The sequence below is a fragment of the Salmo salar genome, chromosome 03, assembly GCF_965601325.2.
Source record: "Salmo salar chromosome 03, fSalSal1, whole genome shotgun sequence".
NCBI lineage: Eukaryota > Metazoa > Chordata > Actinopteri > Salmoniformes > Salmonidae > Salmo > Salmo salar.
The window spans coordinates 46861564-46888051 of NC_138293.1; the positions used below are offsets into that span (position 1 = coordinate 46861564).

The 26488-nt window shown below is 46.6% G+C and overlaps 1 protein-coding gene across 3 annotated transcripts; it reads left to right on the top strand.

Annotated features, from left to right (window-relative positions):
- The first annotated feature begins 535 nt into the window (after positions 1–535).
- Positions 536–25075, top strand: wdr47a (WD repeat domain 47a). Of its 3 annotated transcripts, none has more exons than XM_014192038.3 (17): positions 536–737; positions 2645–2814; positions 3909–3992; positions 4246–4330; positions 5434–5565; positions 6245–6421; positions 6587–7089; positions 9016–9124; positions 12068–12261; positions 13931–14200; positions 14349–14415; positions 15214–15383; positions 15546–15718; positions 15976–16146; positions 22172–22303; positions 22455–22673; positions 23069–25075. In XM_014192038.3, the coding sequence occupies exons 2-17, from the start codon at positions 2657–2659 to the stop codon at positions 23209–23211; spliced, it is 2787 nt and encodes a 928-aa protein (XP_014047513.1). In that variant the 5' UTR covers positions 536–737; positions 2645–2656; the 3' UTR covers positions 23212–25075. The 3 variants fall into 3 exon arrangements, with proteins under 3 accessions (XP_014047513.1, XP_014047512.1, XP_014047511.1); XM_014192037.3 differs by having other exon boundaries at positions 562–842; XM_014192036.3 differs by lacking the exon at positions 536–737 and adding an exon at positions 869–1245.
- Positions 25076–26488: the final 1413 nt, after the last annotated feature.

A 26488-nucleotide genomic window follows, 5' to 3' on the forward strand; every position in this document is an offset into this window, starting at 1 on the left:
GACAGGGATGAACATACCAGTAGTAAAATATCAAGATAAACCCTTTGTCATTTTGTTACAGAATTTCTCCTAAAAATGCTGGTCCTTTGAATGCACCTTTATTCATCACCTAATGATTGAGAAGTAATGCACTTGTCGTCCTCTCTTGCGTTCAAGGAGAGTAACCAGAAGGCTACCGGTTAAGAATAATAGCCTACCAACCAGATTTACTTCTTATCACTGTCTGTCTTAATCCTCTTAAAGCCTTTTCAGGGGGCCATGTTCTTCAAGCATTTAATCAGTTTTGAACTTTCCACTGTGATTCTGCGATTAGCCTAGACGCAAATGGAACAGACGATCTAGTCTGAGCAGTGAAGGTATGCGGATTAGGCCTGGCCATCCACCATCAAGTATTCTCTTGGAGTGACACACACCCTGACAAGTTATTATCTCATTGAAAGTGGCATAATTGGACTTTGATGACAACTTGATGCGCATACTCAATGGACGGTATTAGCCAGGAATTTTGATCCGTGGCCAAAAGCTGTGTGGTTTTGACTTGCAGGACGAGACGCTGGGATGTGATTGGCAGACGAAGCGGTGCGCTTGACAACCGAAGGGGTTGGGTAGCAGCAGACTCAAGGCAGGAAAGGAAGGAGAAACTAATCGAAGCAGGATCGCTGTGACAGCTACGCCTTTTCAACAACATAGAAACAAATCTAGGAGCGTGTTTTCAGCCCATGTATTTTTAGACCAAGGTGCGCTTTAAATGGCATTTGTTAATTCTGCGTGAGAAGTGTCGCTCCCCACCTAACCCGCCTGTGCTGCAAGCGGAGGATTCACTTCTGGAGCTTGACCTGGGGGTCTGTTCATTACGCCGTTTATTGCTAAACGTTTTGCTACAGAAACCGTTTACTCCAAACGCTGTTGAGTTTTGTTTTGTTGTAGTTCAGTGGCGTCTGGAAGAAATCGTAACCCCGCGGAATTCACGCCACTTGAGAACATGGAAGAACCGAGCATTTGGCTGGTGCCAAACACTTCGCAGACTATTCACATTGGGATGGCAACTCGTGGAGACAATAACATTAAAATGAACTAGCTGGCTAGAACTTCCGTTTGTGAAGGCAACATATTTTACGTAGCGTTTGGAGTAGACCGTCCCTGTTGCTAAACGTTTTGTAATGAATACACCCCTGACTAGCCATTCTCTTGTCATGATCTGAATCTGTTCGTGGGTTTGGGTGCCTGACAACATCACTCTTCGTGGTATGTAGCTACCAGCCAACCTTGGCGCTGCTAGCTAGCGTAGCTTGCTAATATCTCTGAGACATAGCCTGTGTTGTCGTTTATTTTATAACATAGGACAAGAACAGCTTGGGGTGAAGTAGCTAGCTAGTTATCTAGCAGTTAGCTAGCTAATTTGCTGTGTTTGAACCCCACCCATAGCTACAGTGCCTAGCTTCATAGTTAGCTAGGTAGTTATAGATTGTAAATATGTTTATTGGAACCCTTCCGTATAAGTAATACTTAGCTCATCCTTTGTTTAGGTGATACGCATAGTTTATTTGCTGCTAAATTGTTGCCACTGCTGCCGTCATTGTCACCAGCAGTGCATCTGGCATGATCTGCATGCAGCTTGGTTGTTCTCTTTCTCTTCTGAATGGCCTGTTATGTTCATTGCCAGATATCTAACAATGTTCTTTGTTGACTGCACCAAGGTCTATTTAAAAGCAGAATGATGTAACTTTAGCATCAGTATGTTTTGAGCAACCACTTGCTTGGACACCTTGTCAACAATGCAGGTTGCAGTGCAACACCAAGATAGCATGACTGTTGACATAGCTAGTTAGCCAAACACCCCATCATTTACATTTTTTTTTAACCTTTATTTAACTAGGCAAGTCAGTTAAGAACAAATTCTTCTTTACAATGACGGTCTACCGGGGAACAGTACTGTGTTCAGGGGCAGAACGACAGATTCGGGTACTGGCCCAACGCTCTAGCCACAAGGCTACCTGCCGCCCCAAATTAAATTAACATCAAAGCAATTCTAGTCCATAATGTGTTACTGTTTGTTACTACTGAATTAATAGCACAGCTGTGTGTGTGATTGGATTAACTCTCTACTGCAGACTTTACTGACACTGTCCTACTGCTAAGCACAGTAGCCAGAGAGTTGGGGCTTGATTCCATTAGGCACAATTGAGGCTTTTGTCATTTTGTCCACATTAAGTAGGTACGCAGAGAAGTACCTATATTTCCTGTGCTTGTTTGCAAGAAGGAATTGAAATGAATTATGCTAGACTTCTTGAAAGCCTATTCAAAAGCAAGGTCAGTTGTAACAATTATTGGGAACAAAAAAATAATTGGTTGAACACAGTGTGGCAATAAAGTGACATTGTTACATTAGAAATGGATTGTTTACCAGACAGCTGGGTCAGATGAAAATATTGGGTTTTCACAGATACAGTATCTTCAACCTAGCTTCCTTTTCCTTTGAAAAGCGGATGTGGGGGACCTGTTCAGTCGTTTCTTTATGCCCGCTACGTTAGGTTAACCAGACAGATACTAGGCTGCCTTTCTAGGATCACCAAGAGAGCCTCCGTTTGTGCTTTGTATACTCACTCTGAGTTTTGTTGCTGGTCTATGTGTGTGGGTGTGTCAGCCCGTCGTCACCATGACAGCAGAGGAGATCATCAATGTGAAGGAGGTGGAGATCATCAAGGTGATCCTGGACTTCCTCAACTCCAGGAAACTTCACATCACCATGCTGGCCCTGGAGAAAGAGAGCGGAGTCATCAACGGACTGTACTCTGACGACATGCTGTTCCTCAGGTACACCTGGGTCGTATTCATTAGGCACCAACAAAAACAAAACGCAAGATTAAAACAGGGAGGGACTACCTGGATTTATCCAACAAGGATCTTTTAATTTTCAGTTGCAAAATGATTTTCTACGGTGTGCCCTAGTGAATATGACCCCGACGTTACTGTTTGGGTCTTACTACACGGCTAGGTTTGGTATGCCGAAGGGCTGGCTCACTCATAGCATATCAGGACACCTCCATAAGTGTTTGCTGCAATACAACAGTTGACAGACTAATTAGACAAGATTGTTGCTGTTCAGCATTCCAAAGCATTTTCATCAACTTCATGCAGGTTTCATTTTTCAGTCGCATATGAATAGGTCACTGGTTGCTAAACTAATGCTGAAACACTAACAATGTTCAGAAAGTGTAGCATCATTTCCTTTGTTCGTGCAATAATGATCTATGCTCGATTGGAGTGGACCTTTGAATGTCAGCCAGCAGTGTAGACCTCTTTGGCATTCCACTCAGCTGAGTGTGTGAAATGCCTGATGGGATTGTAGTTGAACCCCTTTCACACAGAGGGCCCACTGTTACCTGGTGACCATTCACTGCCTGTCTTTCATCTGCCAATAAAAAACCATCTGTTCTGTTACCGTAAGACATGGCATAGCAGGGAAGTCAAATAGAGAACCCTTTGTTTATTTTTGTTCTGTTTTGTTTTTACTGAAATGATCTGGCTAGTGTGAATAGGCTCAGAGCACGTAATAGGTGTCACAAAGACCAACATTTTACATCAGATTTATTAACTACTAGGGGCCTGGGACAATTACCATTATGGCGATACTCGTTAGTATCGTGGCAAGGAAACAAAACACAAAGCAGATGTAACTTCTTTAGGAAAACAGCCCTGATGTTGGAAACAAACATCATTATGTTGTCATCCAGAGTCACATGAATTTATTTTCCAGGCTATAGCACACAATATACAGCAGGTTTTTTAAAGGACCAAAGAGTTTGGTCTGCTTTGTGTTTTTATTTTTGCCATGGAAAAATATTGCGATACTGGTATCAACCCGGCCCTATAACTAACTTGTCTGTGCATTGTTTATCTCTGTCCAGACAACTGGTGTTGGATGGGCAGTGGGACGAGGTGCTCCAGTTCATTCAGCCGTTGGAGTGCATGGACACGTTTGACAGGAAAAGGTGAGGCATTGATACAACACTCAATTCTGTGGCCAGAAATTAATGTACGTAGTCTGACTATGCCTGACCATTTCTGCAGTTAGCAATGCTATAATTGCCTTGTCAAACAACAACACGTTAGCAAACTGACAACCAGGCTAGAATGTTCAGGCAGATACTGGGTTTGAATGACTTTACTGACACATACATATACTGTAGGATGAGACAACCCAGCACTGGGGCTATATTATATTGTTGTGTTGTGCTGTCATAGGTTCCGTTACATCGTCCTGAAGCAGAAGTTTCTGGAGGCCCTGTGTGTGAACAACGCCATGTCTGCTGAGGACGAGCCACAGCATGTGAGTCAACAGACAAAGAATAGCCTCTCCCCCCCCCCACACACACACACTTTGTTCTAGTGTCTGTCTCTGCCCTTACATATTCCATCTCCCTGTCTTTGTTTGTCTGTCTCCTTTCCTCTGGCTCCTTCTGAATGAGCAAACAAATGAGCAATGAATCCTGAAACAGTCCCGCTTTATTTTTCCATCTAATTATTTTCTATTTCTCGCTGCTTCTTTTTCTCCTAGCCCATACACATTCATTGAGCTTTCTCTACCCATCGTCCTATATTAGCTTAGTCACAGACAGTGTAGATGTGACTACAGTTTGTGTAGCCTGGCTGGATTAGTCTGGGCTCCTCAAGCCAGCTGTGTCTGTGTGTATAAGTGTGTTAGGTTGTCAGCCCAGCTCTTCATGAGTTAGTGTGTAACAGTGTGTGACATGAGTCAGATTTAGGTCTAGGTTAGATCTCGTGAACATCTCTTTTGCACATTTATTCAAAGCAGTTCAAAGCAACACGGACAGTTTGTTATTTCTGAGGTTTCTCCTTGGACATGATGGAGATCTAAGCCCTTCTACCCTGACATTTAGAATCTAAAGGTGGGTTGCACCAACATGTTTTAACTTAATCTAGGTTTTAAAGTCGAAATTCAATTTAGATTAGAGGAAGGATTTAATTTAACAAGGATTAATTTAAAACTAGGTTTAAAATTTGGTGCAGCAAGATGAATAGATAAACCTTGATTTAACCCAGTTTAAGAGAGAATCCATATTGGTGCAACCCAACCTAAGCCTCAGAGAGCGACAACAGGTATCTGCTTTTCTACAGGATCTACAGACATTCTGGGTTTATATGTTCAAAACATCATTTTTCATCCCCCCTCTGTCTCCGAGGGAATGTTGAGTCTGGAGGGAATGGGGATGGTAGTGCTACATTGCCTCTAGAAATGAATAAATATGATCAAATCCTTTTATTTTTTTTATTGCAAACCTTCCAGACTGTATCAAAGTCCTGCTACATTTGAGCGTAACATGAGTGAATCTGATGTGGCCCAAAATCCACTCTTTCTCTCTCTCCCCTCTACTGCTCTCTCTCTCCTCCCTTCATCCCTCTCTCCCTCAGCTGGAGTTCACCATGCAGGAGGCGGTGAAGTGTCTTCATGCTCTGGAGGAGGTCTGTCCCTCTAAAGACGACTACAGCAAGCTATGTCTGCTCCTCACCCTGCCTCGTCTCACCAACCACGCTGAGTTCAAGGCATGACACATTTTTATGTTTATGGCATACTATATTATAATAATATACATTATTATGATTATTGTATGGCATCTGACCTTATGAATCGTACTGTTATTCTAGCACAGTGATTGATTCTAATACTTACTTTAAAGAAGGTTTGGTAACAGTTTACTGAAAGCAGGTATCAAAAGGAATGGAACTCTAGTCACTATAATAATGTTTACATAATTGGCATTACTCATCTCATATGTGTATATACTGTATTCTATACTATTCTACTGTATCTTAGTCCATTCCGCTCTGACATCACTCGTCCATATGTACCACTCGTCTTAATTAATTCCTACTTTGATTTGTGTGTATTGGGTATATGTTGTGTAATTTGTTAGATATTACTTCACTGTCGGAGCTAGAAGCACAAGCATTTCACCACACCCGCAATAACATCTGCTAATCACGTGTACGTGACCAATAAACTTTGATTTGATAAGGCATTATTACATTGTTCATTGTTCTAAGCTTGTATGAGCGCTCATGGTTTATTATTCTCTCATAATGCCTTATCTGATGTATTTCAATGCGGCAGTTTTTGAACCATCACAAAATGGATCGCTATGAGATAACACAGACACTTTAAAGGCGTCATCGTGTTTGGGTTTTAGCTAAATGACTAAACAGTATAATGTTTCCCCTCCAGGACTGGAACCCCAGCACGGCGCGGGTGCACTGTTTTGAAGAGGCGTGCACCATGGTGGCAGAGTTCATCCCAGCAGACAGGAAGCTGAGCGAAGCGGGGTTCAGAGCCTCAGGGAACCGCCTCTTCCAGCTACTCATTAAAGGAGTTCTGTATGAGTGCTGCGTTGAGTTCTGCCAGGTACTTACAAAGTACCTATACGATTCTATCGATCACTTGATATTACGGTTTTAGTTTAATATGATGTTATGATTTCATTGCTTGCTTGATTATATTAAGTAATCATTGATTCATTCAATTCCTGAATGCTTGATTGGCTGATGGATTGACTACCTCTGTCTCCAGAGCAAGGCGACAGGCGAGGAGATCACGGAGGGCGAGGTGCTCCTGGGGGTGGACATGCTGTGTGGGAATGGCTGTGATGACCTGGACCTGTCCTTACTCTCCTGGATGCAAAACCTGTCCCACAGTGTCTTCTCCTGCGCCTTCGAGCAGAAGCTGCTCCAGATCCACGTGGACCGCCTGGTCAAGCCCGCCAAGGCCGGCTACGCAGACCTCCTCACCCCGCTAATCAGCAAGCTGTCCCCCTATCCCTCCTCGCCCCTCCGCCGCCCCCAGTCCGCCGATGCCTACATGTCCCGCTCCCTGAACCCGGCCCTGGACGGGCTCTCCTATGGTCTGTCTGCCCAGGAGAAGAGGGGCCCAGGGGGGGACACGGCGGGGGGGAAGGGGGTATCCCCCATGTCTCATTCCTTCGCTAACTACCACACGGGGGGCCAGAGTCTGAGCAGGAGTCTGATGTTGGAGAGCTCCGACTGCCACAGCATCTTTGAGGAGTCGCCTGAGAGGTGAGAGGATGGGTTGGATTCATGTAGCGCTTTTCAATATGGAGGTCTAAAAGGGTTTTCCATTGTAAGTGGGGAATTTAACTCATCTACCATTAATGTGTAGTACCCACCTGGGTGATGCGCTCTACCTAGTCATTTTCCCCTCTACAATAATCCCCAAACATTGGCTAAGTAGGCCAATTAATTACATGAATTAACCTGTTTGATTTAGCCTAGACACTGGAGTAGACTGTTGATTATCCTGCGTGGTAGAAAGCTCAGTGATTATCTTGAAGTTTTCTACTGCTCAATAACACCCACTTATGTGGACACTGTGACAGCAGTAGGGCATAGCTGAGCGACAGTAGGGCGTAGCTGAGTTGTCTGGTACAGCTGTTTGTACTCTGCAACCCTCTCTCTGCACTTGCATTTCACTGTACCGTTTACTCCTGCTGTATCCTGTGCACGTGATGAATACACTTGGATTTTATTTTATGTTTTGCTAACTTCATTCCTGTGATTGGTGTTGGCAAGAAAGCACAAACAGATGTGGGACTGATCAAATGTTATTTGTCACATGCGGGGGGCAGTGCAAATAGTCTGGGTAGCCATTTGATTAGATGTTCAGGAGTCTTATGGCTTGGGGGGGTAGAAGCTGTTTAGAAGCCTCTTGGTCCTAAACTTGGCGCTCCGGTACTGCTCGCTATGCGGTAGCAGAGAGAACAGTCTATGACTAGGGTGGCTGGAGTATTTGACAATTTTTAGGGCCTTCCTCTGACACCGCCTGGTATAGAGGTCCTGAATGGCAAAAAGCTTGGCCCATACGCACTACACTCTGTAGTGCCTTACGGTCGGAGGACGAGCAGTTGCCATACCAGGCAGTGATGCATCCCGTCAGGATGCTCTCGATGGTGCAGCTGTAGAACCTTTTTAAGGATCTGAGGACCCATGCGAAATCTTTTCAGTCTCCTGAGGGGGAATAGGTTTTGTTGTGCCCTCTTCAGGACTGTCTTGGTGTGCTTGGACCATGTTAGTTTTTTGGTGATGTGGACACCAATGAACTTGAAGCTCTCAACCTGCTCCACTACAGCCCTGTCGATGAGAATGGGGGCGTGCTCGGTCCTCCATTTCCTGTAGTCCACAATCATCTCCTTTGTCTTGATCACGTTGAGGGAGAGGTTGTTGTCCTTGCACCACACGGTCAGGTCTCTGACCTCCTCCCAATAGGCTGTCTTGTCGGTGATCAGGCCTACCACTGTTGTGTCATCGGCAAACTTAATGATGGTGTTGGAGTCGTGCCTGGCCGTGCAGTCATGGGTGAACAGGGAGTACAGGAGGGGACTGAGCACGCACCCCTAAGGGGCCCCTGTGTTGAGGATCAGCGTGGCGGATGTGTTGTTACCTACCCATACCACCTGGGGGTGGCCCGTCAGGAAGTCAAGGATCCAGTTGCAGAGGGAGGTGTTTAGTCCCAGGGTCCTTAGCTTAGAGATGAGCTTTGAGGGCACTATGGTGTTGAACGCTGAGCTGTAGACAATGAATAGCATTCTCACGTAGGTGTTCCTTTAGTCCAGGTGGGAAAGGGCAATGATGGAGTGCAATAGAGATTGCATATTGGAGTGGATCTTGCACCACTAGGAGTGCTGCCTCTGGATGAGCGTTTTCCTGTTTGCTTATGGCAGAATGCAGCTCATTGAGTGCGGTTTTAGTGCCAGCATCGATCTGTGGGGGTATGTAGACAGCTACGAAAAATACAGATGGTGTGGTCTACAGCTTCTTATGAGAAACTCTACCTCAGGTGAGCAAAACCTCGAGACTTCCTTAGATATCGTGCACCAGCTGCTGTTTACAAATATACATAGACCGCCACCCCTTGTTTTACCAGAGGCTAATCAGGTAGTCCATTAGAGCACTGGTTAATGTAGTCTCTCTGGTTCTTCTTCCTAGCTCCAGGACGGACACGCCCGTGGATAAGATGATGAGTTCGGGCACCCTGCGTCCTGACTCCGCCCCTGGAGAGGATGCCCCATTACCAGGCTCTGCAGAGAGGAACGAGGTAAAACACCTGATGGAGGAAGATGAGATGTAACCAGGTCTGTCTTGCAAAATATACAGATTTCTAGAAAAGACATTTGAAGTCGGAAGTTTACATACACTTAGATTGGAGTCATTAAAACTTGTTTTTCAACCCCTCCACAAATGTCTTGTTAACGAACTATAGTTTTGGCAAGTCGGTTAAGACATCTACATTGTGCATGACACAAGTCATTTTTCCAGCAATTGTTTACAGACAGATTATTTCACTTATAATTCACAGTATCACAATTCCAGAGATTTAGAAGTTTACATACACTAAGTTGACTGTGCCTTTAAACAGCTTGGAAAATTCCAGAAAATGATGTCATGGCTTTAGAAGCTTCTGATAGGCTAATTAACATAATTTGAGTCAACTGGAGGTGTACCTGTGGATGTATTTCAAGGCCTACCTTCAAACTCAGTGCCTCTTTGCTTGACATCATGGGAAAATCAAAAGAAATCAGCCAAGACCTCAGAAAAAAAGTTGTAGACCTCCACAAGTCTGGTTCATCCTTGGGAGCAATTTCCAAACGCCGGAAGGTACCACGTTCATCTGTACAAACAATAGTACGCAAGTATAAACACCATGGGACCACGCAGCCGTCATAACGCTCAGGAAGGAGACACGTTCTGTCTCCTGGAGATTAACGTACTTTGGTGCGAAAAGTGCAAATCAATCCCAGAACAACAGCAAAGGACCCTGTGAAGATGCTGGAGGAAAGAGGTACAAAAATATCTATGTCCACAGTAAAACGAGTCCTATATCGACATAACCTGAAAGGCCGCTCAGCAAGGAAGAAGCCACTGCTCCAAAACCACCATAAAAAAGCCAGATCACGGTTTGCAACTGCACATGAGGACAAAGATCGTACTTTTTGGAGAAATGTCCTCTGGTCTGATGAAACAAAAATAGAACTGTTTGTCAATAATGACCATCGTTATGTTTGGAGGAAAAAGGGGGAGGCTTGCAAGCCGAAGAACACCATCCCAAGCGTGAAGCACGGGGATGGCAGCATCATGTTGTGGGGGTGCTTTGCTGCAGGAGGGACTGATGCACTTCACAAAATAGATGGCATCATGAGGGAGGAAAAGTATGTGGATATATTGAGCAACATCTCAATACATCAGTCAGGATGCTTGGTCGCAAATGGGTCTTCCAAATGGACAATGACCCCAAGCATACTTTCAAAGTTGTGGCAATATGGCTTAAGGACAACAATGTCAAGGTATTGGAGTGGCCATCACAAAGCCCTGACCTCAATCCTACATAAAATGTGTGGGCAGAACTTAAAAGCGTGTGTGAGCAAGGAGGCCTACAAACCTGACTCAGTTACACCAGCTCTGTCAGGAGGAATGGGCCAAAATTCACTCAACTTATTGTGGAAAGCTTGTGGGAGGCTACCCAAAACATTTAACCCAAGTTAAATAATTTGAAGGCAACGCTACCAAATACTAATTGAGTGTATGTAAACTTCTGACCCACTGGGAATGTGATGAAAGAAATAAAAGCTGAAATAAATCATTCTCTCTACTACTATGACATTTCACACTCTTAAAGTAAAGTTGTGATCCTAACTGACCCAAGACAGGGAATTTTTACTAGGATTAAATGTCGGGGATTGTGAAAAACTGAGTTTAAATGTATTTGGCTAAAGTGTATGATTAACTTCCGACTTCAACTGTAAGTGCATGAGGTGGAAACACAAGTTTTACCCAGTACCAACCAACTCTGGAGTCGTCTTCTTTGCTGATGTGTATGGATTGGGATTGTGGCCTGTGGAGAGGATTACTTTCAAAGATGGTGGCCTTCTCCGTCAGTCTAAATATAGGCCGGACTTAGAGATGAATGTGTGTGTGAGACTCACTGAGTCATCGACCGTCTGGGGCTTACAGAGCCTGAATTACAGCCAAGAGACGTGTCACCTGTCCTGCTCTCTTTCTATCTCTCTCTCGTCCTCTCACATGAGTTACAGTACAGTCCAAAGGACACTAGTCCCCTGACTCCACTCCAACTCGGGCCTTCGAAGAGATCAGACTGTGAATTAACAGCCCTGCTCAGCCATGTCACCTGGGAGACTGATCAACAGACCAGGAGCAGAATGGCAAATCAGACTGTGAATTAACAGCCCTGCTCAGCCATGTCACCTGGGAGACTGATCAACAGACCAGGAGCAGAATGGCAAATCAGACTGTGAATTAACAGCCCTGCTCAGCCATGTCACCTGGGAGACTGATCAACAGACCAGGAGCAGAATGGGAAATTAGACTGTGTGATTTCACCTTCAGATAAGACTCTGGTTTGTGGGTCCCTCTGCCGCACTGTGTGTGTGGTTATTGGATTTCACACTGGCTGTTGTCCCTGTGTCAACGAGGGTGAGGGATGGCAATGCATGTCATGAACGGCTTATTTCTTCCAACCGTCTCTCTCTCTCCCTCTGCATCTCCCTCATCTTTGGCATGCTGGCCCTGGTCAGTGTGTAAGTTAATGCCTATCAGATGGCACTGCAGAGGGCACAGTAAGGGAAGTTGTCTGTCCTCAGGCTTATGACACACTCTCTCTCTGAAGTTAGAGGGAAGGGGTGTGGGGTCAATGCTGGCTTTGAATGTGAATGGCAGTATGTAAGAAGTTGGCTGTACTTCAAACAATTATGAATTTGGTTTATTTTAGTATGGCGTGTGTGTGACTACTGAGAAGTTGGAAGGGTTTTACCAGCAGTGTGTGTCGGTGTATTTACAGTGCATTCAGAAAGTATTCAGACCCCTTGACTTTTTTCCACATGCTGTTACGTCACAGCCTTATTCTAAAATTGATTACAAAAAAAATGGTTCTCATCAATCTACACACAATAGCACATAATGACAAAGTGAAAACAGTTTGTATGTGTGACGTTATGTTCACTGTGTGTGTGTCCTACCACCTCAGCTGCATGACTCAACAGAGAAGTTTGAGGAGTTTTACCGCCAGCGTCTGAGAGTGCAGCAGCACCTGGAGCAGAAGCAGCAGCAGAGACAACTCTACCAGCAGATGCTTCTGGAGGGAGGGGTACAACACAGTGACCAGCCAGCCCCCGGGACAGACGCCGCACAGCACAGCCTCACTGAGACGTTCCTCAACAGGTTAGACACACACACAGCACAGGACTTCAGGTCCTCAACAGCTCAGTTCACCCATCACTGCACAGCACAAAGTCTGAAACCGACATAACAAACATGAGGTTGCCTTGATTTTCTGTGGTTTGATGAGATGCCATTTCGTTCTAAACCTTGGTAATGACTCTCCTGTTGGACTGCTCTATCTGTGGCAGACCACATTCTGTCAGACATAAAATTATGTCATGTAGTTAGTAGTTCCTTCATGTGATGAATGCAATAAGGGTTGTTGCTAAACATATTGTTTAAATTAAGCACGATTGCCTCAGCAATTTGCAACAAAAAAAAAAACTTGGCCGATTTTAGAACACACAGACCCCTCCCTGTACAGCCCATGGCTTCGACCTAACACGAGGCAATGGAAAGACACGTGTTAAACCCCCCAACATTCAGGACAGTCTGGGTTCAGCGTGATACAAAAATATGGGAACATTTTGAATCTAGTTAAAATAGGAAAGGACAAAGAAAGGTCCCAAAAGAACTGTGGAAACACTAAGGATGTCATTATGACCTGACCTTATAAATAATGCAGGGGGGGGTGTATCAAAAGGGCTTTGTCCTACTGATGCACACAGCAGTCTAGAAGGGAGAGCATTAGTGATGGGTCGTTCGCGAACAAACAGATCTTTTTGGTGATCGCCTGGAACCGAATCGCGTCTGTGACAGCGCCGTTCATTAGGCTCCCTGATTTGCATAGTGCTTCTTGAGCTCCAAACAGCGATGATCTGTAGTTCTAAAAACATGAAGGTGGTTATTCCTCACTGCAGGAACAATGGCTAGAGGTGAGAGCCTCATTCTGTTCCACGCAAAATGTTTGCGGTGTGTTTAAAAATAAAAGCGTCCTTTTTTTTTTATTGCAAGAGATGTAATTTCGTCAGGTAAAATGTATTTGAACTCAGGTATACAATCTGACATAATGGTAGGCAACCTTTTTCTGCTTACATTAGAAATGTGCTATTTTTCAGGGTTTAGATATTTTTTTAAATTAACTACTGAACGAAGAGCCGTTTCTTAGCCAAATAAACAGCTCATTTAGATGAGCAGAGCCAAAAGATTAGGACTGACCCTATGATGTCATCTCGACTATAGTGAAAGCACAGTTCAATGAGAGAATCTAGCCTCAGCCTGGATGGTTCAAAGCCTGGATGTGACCGTTGTATTTTCCTGTTGTCCTGTTAAAACTGCTGACTAATGCTTCGAGACACACGACTTGACATACTGGTGTTTTTCTCAGTAACAGGTTCTGAAAGGGGACATTGGTTTGTGTGTGTTGGGGGGAGGTGCTGATGGTGATGATTAATGATTGGGTGTATAGTGGAGCTGAGTCTGGTACCCCAGATGGGGCTGGGGGGGAGTGGGTGGAGTGGAGGAAGCCACAAGGGACCCCTCATTGTCTGCTGCTCCTCTCTGTTCTTTATGAACGGTCTTTAATGTCCTGAGCACCAGCTGCTCCTCTCTGTTCTTTATGAACGGTCTTTAATGTCCTGAGCACCAGCTGCTCCTGTGGTACCTGCTCGGTGTGTCTCTGGAGCAGAGGCAGACTCCGACTGTCATAATGCAACATATTTAAATGACTAACACTATTAAAAAGACAGAGGTGTGTCTGTGTATTAACCTGTGTGTTCTGTCTACCCAGGTCTATTCAGAAGCTGGAGGAGTTGAACGTTGGGATGGAGAGTCTAGAGGAGGATGTCCAGTCTCTGGCCCAGCAGTGCAATGGTACGGGCCCCTCTCCTGAGAACAACAATATCGGTGACCCCGTAGGCTTGACCCCTGACCCCGCCGTGACCCTGACCCCCGAGCAAGGCCAGCCCCATGGAGGAGGGGTGGTCAGCAGCACCCCACAACGCACCGCAGCGGGTCGGGGGGTACCCCCACCCAACGAATCTCCCGTGGTCTCCCAGAGGTGAGCTACGGGTGGGTGGGTGTGTGTGTGTGTGTGTGTGTGTGTGATACACACATATGTCTGTATGGCAGGATTGTATACATTTTGTTTGTCTTTGTGTACATACACAGAGTAATGTACAAATGTGTTGTATCTGTGTGTGGTCTAGTCCTCAAGTAGCCGGACAGCCTTCCGCATTAGATGACTCACCAGGAGCCCGAACCCGAAGTAAGGAGGTAGGTTCCTATCCCCTTCTCTTTCATACGTACACACACACACACACACACACACACACACACACACACACACACAGTCTAACCTCCCACTGTAGGCTTAGTAGAACTCTTTAGGAGTGAGAGGCATTGGGGCGGCAGGTAGCGTAGTGGTTAGAGCGTTGAACTAGTAACTGAAAGGTTGCTGGATCGAATCCCCGAGCTGACAAGGTACAAATCTGTCGTTCTGCCCCAGTTAACCCACTGTCATTGAAAATAAGAATTTGTTCTTAACTGACTTGCCTAGTTAAGTAAATAAATAAAAAAATGAGTATCAATTCAGTGTATCCACTGAGGTCATGCACAGTAATCCTGGATTATTCACTGTGATGAGTGGAGATTGAATCCATCAGATTATAGTTAGACCAGCTGCTGGCTCTGTTTCAGAATAATGGCATAGAAGATCAACCCAGATTACACTGGTAATTATGTTAAACCCATTGCCACTGTATATATATGTGTATGTGTGTAGTGTGTGTGTGTGTGTGTGTGTGTGTGTGTGTGTGTGTGTGTGTGTGTGTGTGGTGTGTGTGTGTGTAAGACATTGTATTTAACTAGGCAAGTCAGTTAAGAACAAATTCTTATTTACAATGACGGCCTACACCGGCCAAACCCGGACGACCAATTGTGCCCCGCCCTATGGGACTCGGATGTGATACAGCCTGGACCTTCTTAACTCTGCTGACAGGCTAAAAAGCACTTGCCCGGGGCAACTGGGATATCTTCATTCTCATCCCGGATGTTTGTTTGTGTGTGTTGCAGGGGGACAACGGGGACAAGCCCAAGGCCCTGTTTGTAGCTGTGAACACCCTGGAGGACACTCAGGCAGTGCGCGCTGTAGCCTTCCACCCCACGGGGGCGCTATACGCTGTCGGTTCCAACTCTAAGACGCTACGCGTGTGTGCCTACCCAGATGCACCGCTGGACACCAGGTAACACACACACACACACACACACACAGCCTAATAACTAATCATTCCTGAAATTGTTGATATCTACTGTTCAATTCCTTTGCGAGGTATTCTGCTGTAATGAGACTAAGCTTTATCTCTCTCCGCTCGCTCTCGCTCACTCACCCCCTTTCCTTCCCTCAGTGGGGTGTCGGGTATGACCAAGCAGCCGGAGGTTCGTTTTAAGAGGAATAAGCACCATAAGGGTTCTATCTACTGTGTGGCCTGGAGTCACTGTGGACAGCTACTAGCCACCGGCTCCAATGACAAATACGTCAAAGTCCTGCCCTTCAGTGCCGAGACCTGCAACGCCACAGGTAAACTCAATACAGAGTTTCAAATCTGTTACAAATCTATAACATTTAAATCCACTCTATACTCGGGTTGGGATCAATTCAGTTTAAATCCTTAAATGTAATTCATCTCCTGAAATGACTGAATTAAATTGGAATTTACTCAATATAGACCTGACAATGAAAGTTCCAGTTCTCTTGATTTCAGTTCGGTACACACTCTTTCCGTTTAAGTTTGAGTCTCGCTCTCCCTCCTCGCTCTCTCTCGCTCTCTCTCTCAGGTCCAGACCTTGAGTTCAGTATGCATGATGGGACCATCAGAGACCTGGCGTTCATGGAGGGACCAGAGAGTGGAGGGGCCATCCTGATCAGTGCTGGAGCCGGAGACTGTAACATCTACACTACTGACTGTCAGAGAGGACAGGGCCTACACGCTCTCAGTGGACACACAGGTACACACACACACACACACAGGTCACACACACACACACACACACACAGGTACACACACACACAGGTACACACACACACAGGTACACACACACACAGGTACACACACACACACAGGTCACACACACACACACACACAGGTACGCGCACACACAGGTACACACGCACACACAGGCACACACGCACACACAGGTACACGCACACACAGGTACACGCGCACACACACACACACACACAGGTACGCGCACACACAGGTACACACACAGGCGCACACACAGGTACACACACAGGCGCACACACAGGTACACACACAGGCGCACACACAGGTACACACACAGGCGCACACACAGGTACACACACAGGCGCACACACAGGTACACACACAGGCGCACACACAGGCACACACACGCACACACACACACACACACACACACACAGGTACACACACACAGGTACACACACACGCACACACACACAGGTACACACACACACAGGTGTACACACACACACACACACACACACAGGTACACACACACACACACACACAGGTACACACACACACACACACACACACACACACACACACACAGGTACACACACACACACACAGGTACACACACACACACACACACACAGGTACACACACACACACACAGGTACACACACACACACACAGGTACACACACACACACACACAGGTACACACACACACACACACACACACACACACAGGTACACACACACACACACACACACACACACACACACACACACACACACACACACACACACACAGGTACACACAGGTACACACACACACACACACACAGGTACACACACAGGTAACACACACACACACCCAGGTACACACACAGGTGTATATCACACACACACACACACACACAGGTACACACACAGGTGTATACACACACACACACACAGGTACACACACACACACACACGTACACACACACAGGTACACACACACGTACACACACACACAGATACACGTACACACACACAGGTACACGTACACACACACACACACACAGGTACACACCCAGGTGTACACACACACACAGGTACACGTACACACACACACAGGTACACACCCAGGTGTACACACACAGGTACACGTACACACACAGGTTCTCACACACACACACAGGTACACACACACAGGTACACACACACACACCCAGGTGTACACACACACACACCCAGGTGTACACACACACACACACAGGTGTACACACACACACACACACACACAGGTGTACACACACCCAGGTACCACACACACACACACAGGTACACGTGTACACACACACACACACAGGTACACACACACACAGGTACACACACGCGCACACACAGGTACACACACGCGCACACACACACACACACACACAGGTACACACACACACACAGGTACACACACACACACAGGTACACACACACGCACACAGGTACACACACACACACAGGTACACACACACACACACACACACACAGGTACACACACACACACACACAGGTCACACACACACACACACACACAGGTACACACACACACACACACCCAGGTACACACACAGGTAACACACACACACACACAGGTACACACACAGGTGTATACACACACACAGGTACACACACAGGTGTATACACACACACACACACAGGTACACACAGGTACACACACAGGTGTATACACACACACACACACAGGTATACACACACACACACACACACACACACACACACGTACACACACACAGGTACACGTACACACACACAGGTACACGTCACACACACACACACAGGTACACACCCAGGTGTACACACACACACAGGTACACGTACACACACACACAGGTACACACCCAGGTGTACACACACAGGTACACGTACACACACAGGTTCTCACACACACACACAGGTACACACCCAGGTGTACACACACACACACCCAGGTGTACACACACACACACCCAGGTGTACACACACACACACACACAGGTGTACACACACACACACACACACAGGTGTACACACACCCAGGTACACACACACACACACACACAGGTACACGTGTACACACACACACACACACAGGTACACACACACACACACAGGTACACACACGCGCACACACAGGTACACACACGCGCACACACACAGGCACGCGCACACACACAGGCACGCGCACACACACAGGCACGCACACACACACACACACACACACACACACAGGTACACACACACGCACACACACACACAGGTACACACACACACACACAGGTACACACACACACACACAGGTACACACACACACACACAGGTACACACACACACACACAGGTGTACACACACACGCACAGGTACACACACACACACAGGTACACACACACACGCACAGGTACACACACACACACACAGGTACACACACACACACACACAGGTACACACACACACACACACACACACAGGTACACACACACACACACACACACAGGTACACACACACACGTACACATACACACACACCCAGGTACGCGCACAGGTACACACACACACACACACACACAGGTACACACACACACACACACACAGGTACACACACACACAGGTACACACACACACACACACCCAGGTACACACACACACGTACACATACACACACCCCCAGGTACGCACACACACACACAGGTACACACACACACACACACACAGGTACACATACACACACACCCAGGTACACACACAGGTAACACACACACAGGTACACACACAGGTGTATCACACACACACACACAGGTACACACACACACACACACCCAGGTACACACACACACACACCCAGGTCCCCCCACACACACACACACGGACACACACACACACAGGTCACGACACACACACACATGTACACGTACACATGTACACGTACACACACACACACACAGGTACACGTACACACACACACACACACACACACACACACACAGGTACACGTACACACACACACACACAGGTACACACCCAGGTGTACACACACACACAGGTACACACACACACAGGTGTACACACACACACAGGTCCCCCACGGACACACACACAGGTGTACACACACACACACCCAGGTGTACACACACACACACCCAGGTGTACACACACACACACACCCAGGTGTACACACACACACACCCAGGTGTACACACACACACACACAGGTACACGTGTACACACACACACAGGTACACGTGTACACACACACACACACAGGTACACGTGTACACACACACACACACAGGTACACACACACAAACACAGGTACGTGTCCCCCCCCCCCACACACACACACACACACACACACACACACACACACCACAGGTACACACACACAAACACAAATACACGTGTAGACACACACACACACACACACACACACAGGTACACGTGTACACACACACACACACACACAGGTACACGTGTACACACACACACACACACACACACACACACAGGTACACGTGTACACACACACACACCACACACACACACACAGGTACACGTGTACACACACACACACACACACACACAGGTACACGTGTACACACACACACACAGGTACACGTGTACACACACACACACACACACAGGTACACGTGTACACACACACACACAGGTACACGTGTACACACACACACACAGGTACACGTGTACACACACACACACAGGTACACGTGTACACACACACACACACACACACAGGTACACGTGTACACACACACGTACACGTGTACACACACAGGTACACGTGTACACACACAGGTACACGTGTACACACACACGTACACGTGTACACACACACACAGGTACACGTGTACACACACACAGGTACACGTGTACACACACACACACAGGTACACGTGTACACACACACACACACACACACACAGGTACACGTGTACACACACACACACAGGTACACGTGTACACACACACACACAGGTACACGTGTACACACACACACACACACACACACAGGTACACGTGTACACACACACGTACACGTGTACACACACACAGGTACACGTGTACACACACACAGGTACACGTGTACACACACACAGGTACACGTGTACACACACACACACAGGTACACGTGTACACACACACACACAGGTACACGTGTACACACACACAGGTACACGTGTACACACGTGTACACACACACACACACGTACACACACACGTGTACACACACACACACACACACACACACAGGTACACGTGTACACACACACACACACAGGTACACGTGTACACACACACACACACAGGTACACGTGTACACACACACACACACACACACACAGGTACACGTGTACACACACACACACACACACAGGTACACGTGTACACACACACACACACACACAGGTACACGTGTACACACACACACACACACACACACACGTACACGTGTACACACACACACACACACACACACGTACACGTGTACACACACACACACACACACACACGTACACGTGTACACACACACACACACACACACACACACACAGGTACACGTGTACACACACACACACACACACAGGTACACACAGGTACACGTGTACACACACACACACACAGGTACACGTGTACACACACACACACACAGGTACACGTGTACACACACACACACACACACACAGGTACACGTGTACACACACACACACACACACACACACAGGTACACGTGTACACACACACACACACACACACAGGTACACGTGTACACACACACACACACACACACACAGGTACACGTGTACACACACACACACACACACACACACAGGTACACGTGTACACACACACACACACACACACACACAGGTACACGTGTACACACACACACACACACACAGGTACACGTGTACACACACACACACACACACAGGTACACGTGTACACACACACACACACGTACACACACACGTGTACACACACACACACACACACACAGGTACACGTGTACACACACACACACACAGGTACACGTGTACACACACACACACACAGGTACACGTGTACACACACACACACACAGGTACACGTGTACACACACACACACACACACACACAGGTACACGTGTACACACACACACACACACACAGGTACACGTGTACACACACACACACACACACAGGTACACGTGTACACACACACACACACACACAGGTACACGTGTACACACACACACACACACACACACACACACACAGGTACACGTGTACACACACACACACACACACACACAGGTACACGTGTACACACACACACACACACACACACACGTACACGTGTACACACACACACACACACACACACACACACACACAGGTACACGTGTCACACACACACACACACACACACACAGGTACACGTGTACACACACACACACACACACAGGTACACGTGTACACACCACACACACACACACACACACACAGGTACACGTGTCACACACACACACACACACACACACAGGTGCACGTGTACACACACACACACACACACACACAGGTACACGTGTACACACACACACACACACACAGGTACACGTGTACACACACACACACACACACAGGTACACGTGTACACACACACACACACACACAGGTACACGTGTACACACACACACAGGTACACGTGTACACACACACACACAGGTACACGTGTACACACACACACACAGGTACACGTGTACACACACAGGTACACGTGTACACACACAGGTACACGTGTACACACACACACACAGGTACACGTGTACACACACACAGGTACACGTGTACACACACACACACACACAGGTACACACCACACACACACACAGGTACACGTGTACACACACACAGGTACTACTTAGTTAATCGTCGTTATTCCTGTATGGAAAATAAAGGCTTCCATGAGAGTGCGACGTGAGACTGATGGTCTGTGTTTATCCTCAGGTCACGTTCTGTCTCTGTATACATGGGGAGGGTGGATGATAGCGTCAGGCTCTCAGGACAAGACTGTGAGGTTCTGGGACCTGAGAATACCCACTTGTGTTAGAGTGGTGGGCACTGCCTTCCATGGATCAGGTTGGTACTGCTACCATACACACGAAAAAACAGACCCACACACATTTATGGGACCTACTTATTGGTCTCTCTCCTTTCTAACTCTTTCTCTCTCTCCCTCTTCCCCTCCGTCTAATATTCTCTTTTTAATTTTATTCTCTCCCCCTCTCAGGCAGTCCCGTTGCCTCGGTAGCAGTTGACCCTAGCGGCCGTCTCCTAGCGACGGGACAGGAGGACAGCGGCTGTATGCTCTATGACATCAGAGGGGGACGCGTTGTGCAGACGTACCGGCCCCACTCCAGCGACGTGCGCTCCGTTAGGTTCTCCCCCGGGGCACACTACCTGCTCACTGGTTCCTACGACACCAAGGTCATGATCAGCAACCTGCAAGGTAAGGAAGACATCTAGGGAAGATCTCAATTGCCTACTCTTCGCATCCTCACTCCTCGTTTCCTTCTCAATGCCCATTAGAGGAGAAGGTCACAGGGAAGGCAACGTTGGCTTTCTCACCCAGTGGGTTTTGAGAAGGAGACAAAAAGAGGGCACGAGGAGTAGGCAATTGAGTTCTTCCCCTTGTCACTGAATAGTCTCTGATGGGTGTGTTGTTCAGCTGTGTAATTGTTAGTTGTGTAACTTCGCGTTAGTTGTCTTACCGAAGCACAAAGAAGCTAGTGAAGTATTTATTTGTTTAAGCTGCTATCAATGACTTGGACTCAGAAGTCCAAGCATGTGTTATTTGGGCCCTTTGTACTCACAATATATTGAAATGTGTGTTTGTCTCTGTAGGTGACTTGACGAAGCCGTTGCCCCTGACTCTGGTAGGGGAGCACGGTGACAAGGTGATCCAGTGCAGGTGGCACACACATGACCTGTCCTTCCTGTCCTCCTCCGCTGACCGTACCGTCACACTCTGGACACACAACCCCTAACACACACATGACCTGTCCTTCCTGTCCTCCTCCGCTGACCGTACCGTCACACTCTGGACACACAACCCCTAACACACACATGACCTGTCCTTCCTGTCCTCCTCCGCTGACCGTACCGTCACACTCTGGACACACAACCCCTAACACACACACACACACACGACCTGTCCTTCCTCTCCTCCTCCACTGACCGTACCGTCACACAACACCTAACAGACACACACTCACGCAACACAACCCCTAAAACACACAAACCCTAACATGCACACACACAAACACAACCCCCTAAGTCACATATAGTGGACATGCATAACCCGTAATGCACAACCTAGACACACACATGCACCCTTTTCCTTACTCTTTTTCCTCTTGCAACAAACAGGACAGTTTGTCCCGCTGTACATTTGGTTGTGTGGCTGTCTGTGGGTATCTTTTAGCTGTATTTAGGTTTGATTTTGTATCCTGCTCAGCTCCCCTCAACATCACTGCTTCTGTGAACAACTCTCACTTTAGCAATGCATCCCCTAGGTGTGTGTGTGTGTGTGTGTGTGTGTGTGTGTGTGTGTGTGTGTGTGTGTGTGTGTGCGTGTGTGTGTGTGTAAAATGGGGAGAGTGAAAAAGTGCACCAACTGACCCTTTCCTTCGCTCTATCACTCCATTCCTCCACTTGTCCCATGACTCTTCACATTTTCATCTACAAATGATACATCTACTCCATCATGTTTTGAATAAGGAGATGGCTGTTTTGCTATAGTGCATTGTTTCATATGGTGCCTTGAGTTATCCAGTCTCCAAATACAGAAACCCATGTGGGTCCCTCTCCATTTCAGGTCAAAAAGTTTAAGTTATCTGTGAGATCTTTTCAAGAACAAATTGACATTCCTAATTAATTTGCAGTCAGTGTTTTTGTTACAGCGTGTGTTACTATGCTGCTATTATTTGAGAAGAAACCAAGGCAACAATGTTGTGATCTAAACTGCTGACAATATGTCAGTGTGTGTCTCAGTATATCAGGTGCTCCTTGCCGGAGTTGAATCTGTTGCTTTGGTCGATCAATTAGCTATCGGGTGCTTAGCTGTTGTCAGTACTACTACTACTGTGGGACTTTCCCATGTCTAACGTTACTGTGCAAGTCTGCCCACCGCATTTCTGCTTTCGGCTTGTAAATATCGGAGACAAAAATGTGTACATTTGCTTGTACGTTTTTAATGTTGAATTAGTGTTTGGTGCAAAATGCTGTCTTCAGACAGTTGTTATGGTGTTTCTTGCTATGGCTTGCCTGCAAATAGGAAAAATAAAATAGTTGTTTGATATCGACATGGAAGGGAATAACAGGTCTACTTTTTGGCTTGGCCAGCTTCAGCGTACAGTTAAGCAACACTCCCTGTAGCATGGCTTTACTTTCATCTGCAATGTTACTGGTTGCTACCTAGATGGCAGGCTCTGCCTATTTCAAAAGGGAGTAGCTTATGGACAATATCTTAGAAAATTATAAACCCGTATTAAGGGTGTTTTGCATTTCTTACTTTCAGTTTCTGTATTTTGCACTTTGTCACTAGACACCATTTAATACAGTTTTGTTTGATTTGTTTGATCAAAATGCAGGCTTGAGTTTTAGGCTTTGTGTACAGTTTCTCATTTTGAATTAAAAGGCCAAACTAATAAATAGATGTATTTATTTTATCTTTTATTATTTTAAAATGTTCTTGTAATATAGGCATCATTTTCTGTTGATATGAAATTAGATAGTGGTTCCGGTATGTAGCTTTTCTAAACCTTGTTTTAAGTGACTAAGAGAAATGAATAGAGCTTATTGAAGTGTGGTCGCTGCTGTGGTATCTAAATAAAATCCTCTTTGACATTTCATACTGAACTTGTGTGATCTGTGATGTCCTTCGTAATACAGTGAAATCATGATATCATAAACTCAGCAAAATAAGAAACGTCCCTTTTTCCCGACCCTGTCTTTTAAAGATAATTTGTAAAAATCCAAATAACTTCACAGATCTTCATTGTAAAGGGTTTAAACACTGTTTCCCATGCTTGTTCAATGAACTATAAACAATTAATGAACATGCACCTGTGGAACGGTCGTTAAGACAATAACAGCTTACAGACAGTAGGCAATTAAGGTCACAGTTATAAAAATTTAGGACACTAGAGAGGCCTTTCTACTGACTGAAAAAAACCAAAAGAAAGATGCCCAGGGTCCCTGCTCATCTGCGAGAACCAGCCTAATGCGTCCTTGCAGTACTTCTGAGGACTGCAGTTGTGGCCAGGGCAATAAATTGCAATGTCCGTACTGTGAGACGCCTAAGACAGAGCTACAGGGAGACAGGACGGACAGCTGATCGTCCTCGCAGTGGCAGACAATGTGTAACAACACTTGCACAGGATCGGTACATCCGAACATCACACCTGTGGGACAGGTACAGGGAGGCAACAACTGCCCGAGTTACACCAGGAACGCACAATCCCTCCATCAGTGCTCAGACTGTCCACGAGAGGCTGGACTGAGGGCTTGTAGGCCTGTTATAAGGCAGGTCCTCACCAGACATCACCGGCAACAACGTCGCCTATGAGCACAAACCCACTGTCGCTGGACCAGACAGGACTGGCAAAAAGTGCTTTTCACTAATGAGTCGCGGTTTTGTCTCACCAGGGGTGATGGTCGGGTTCGCGTTTATCGTCGAAGGAATGAGCGTTACACCGAGGCCTGTACTCTGGAGCGGGATCAATTTGGAGGTGGAGGGTCTGTCATGGTCTGGGGCGGTGTGTCACAGCATCATCGGACTGAGCTTGTTGTCATGTCAGGCAATCTCAACGCTGTGCGTTACAGGGAAGACCTCATCCCATTGTGCAAGTCTGGGACCTGTTGGATCGGAGGGTGAGGGCTAGGGCCATTCCCCACAGAAATGTCCGGGAACTTGCAGATGCCTTGCAGTCCATAAGGAGGAGATGCACTGCAGTACTTAGTATATGGTGTGGCCACCAGCTGCATTGACTGTAACTTTTGATTTTGACCACCCCTTTGTTCAGGGACACATTATTTCATTTCTGTTAGTCACATGTCTGTGGAACTTGTTCAGTTTGTCTCATTTGTTGAATCTTATGTTCATACATATGTACACATGTTACGTTTGCTGAAAATAAACGCAGTTGACAGTGAGAGGACATTACTTTTTTTGCTGAGTTTATAATATGCAATGGCATATTGATGCAATTAAAGCTGGGAAATCTCCAGGGCTGGATGTTATACCAGTTGAGGTATACCAAA

Excerpts from the sequence above, each read along its gene's own strand:
- wdr47a (XM_014192038.3), top strand. The coding sequence starts at position 2,657 with ATGACAGCAGAGGAGATCATCAATGTGAAGGAGGTGGAGATCATCAAG. Across the intron at positions 4,331-5,433 it reads CTGAGGACGAGCCACAGCAT|CTGGAGTTCACCATGCAGGA; the intron begins GTGAGTCAACAG and ends TCTCTCCCTCAG. Across the intron at positions 12,262-13,930 it reads ACTGAGACGTTCCTCAACAG|GTCTATTCAGAAGCTGGAGG; the intron begins GTTAGACACACA and ends CTGTCTACCCAG.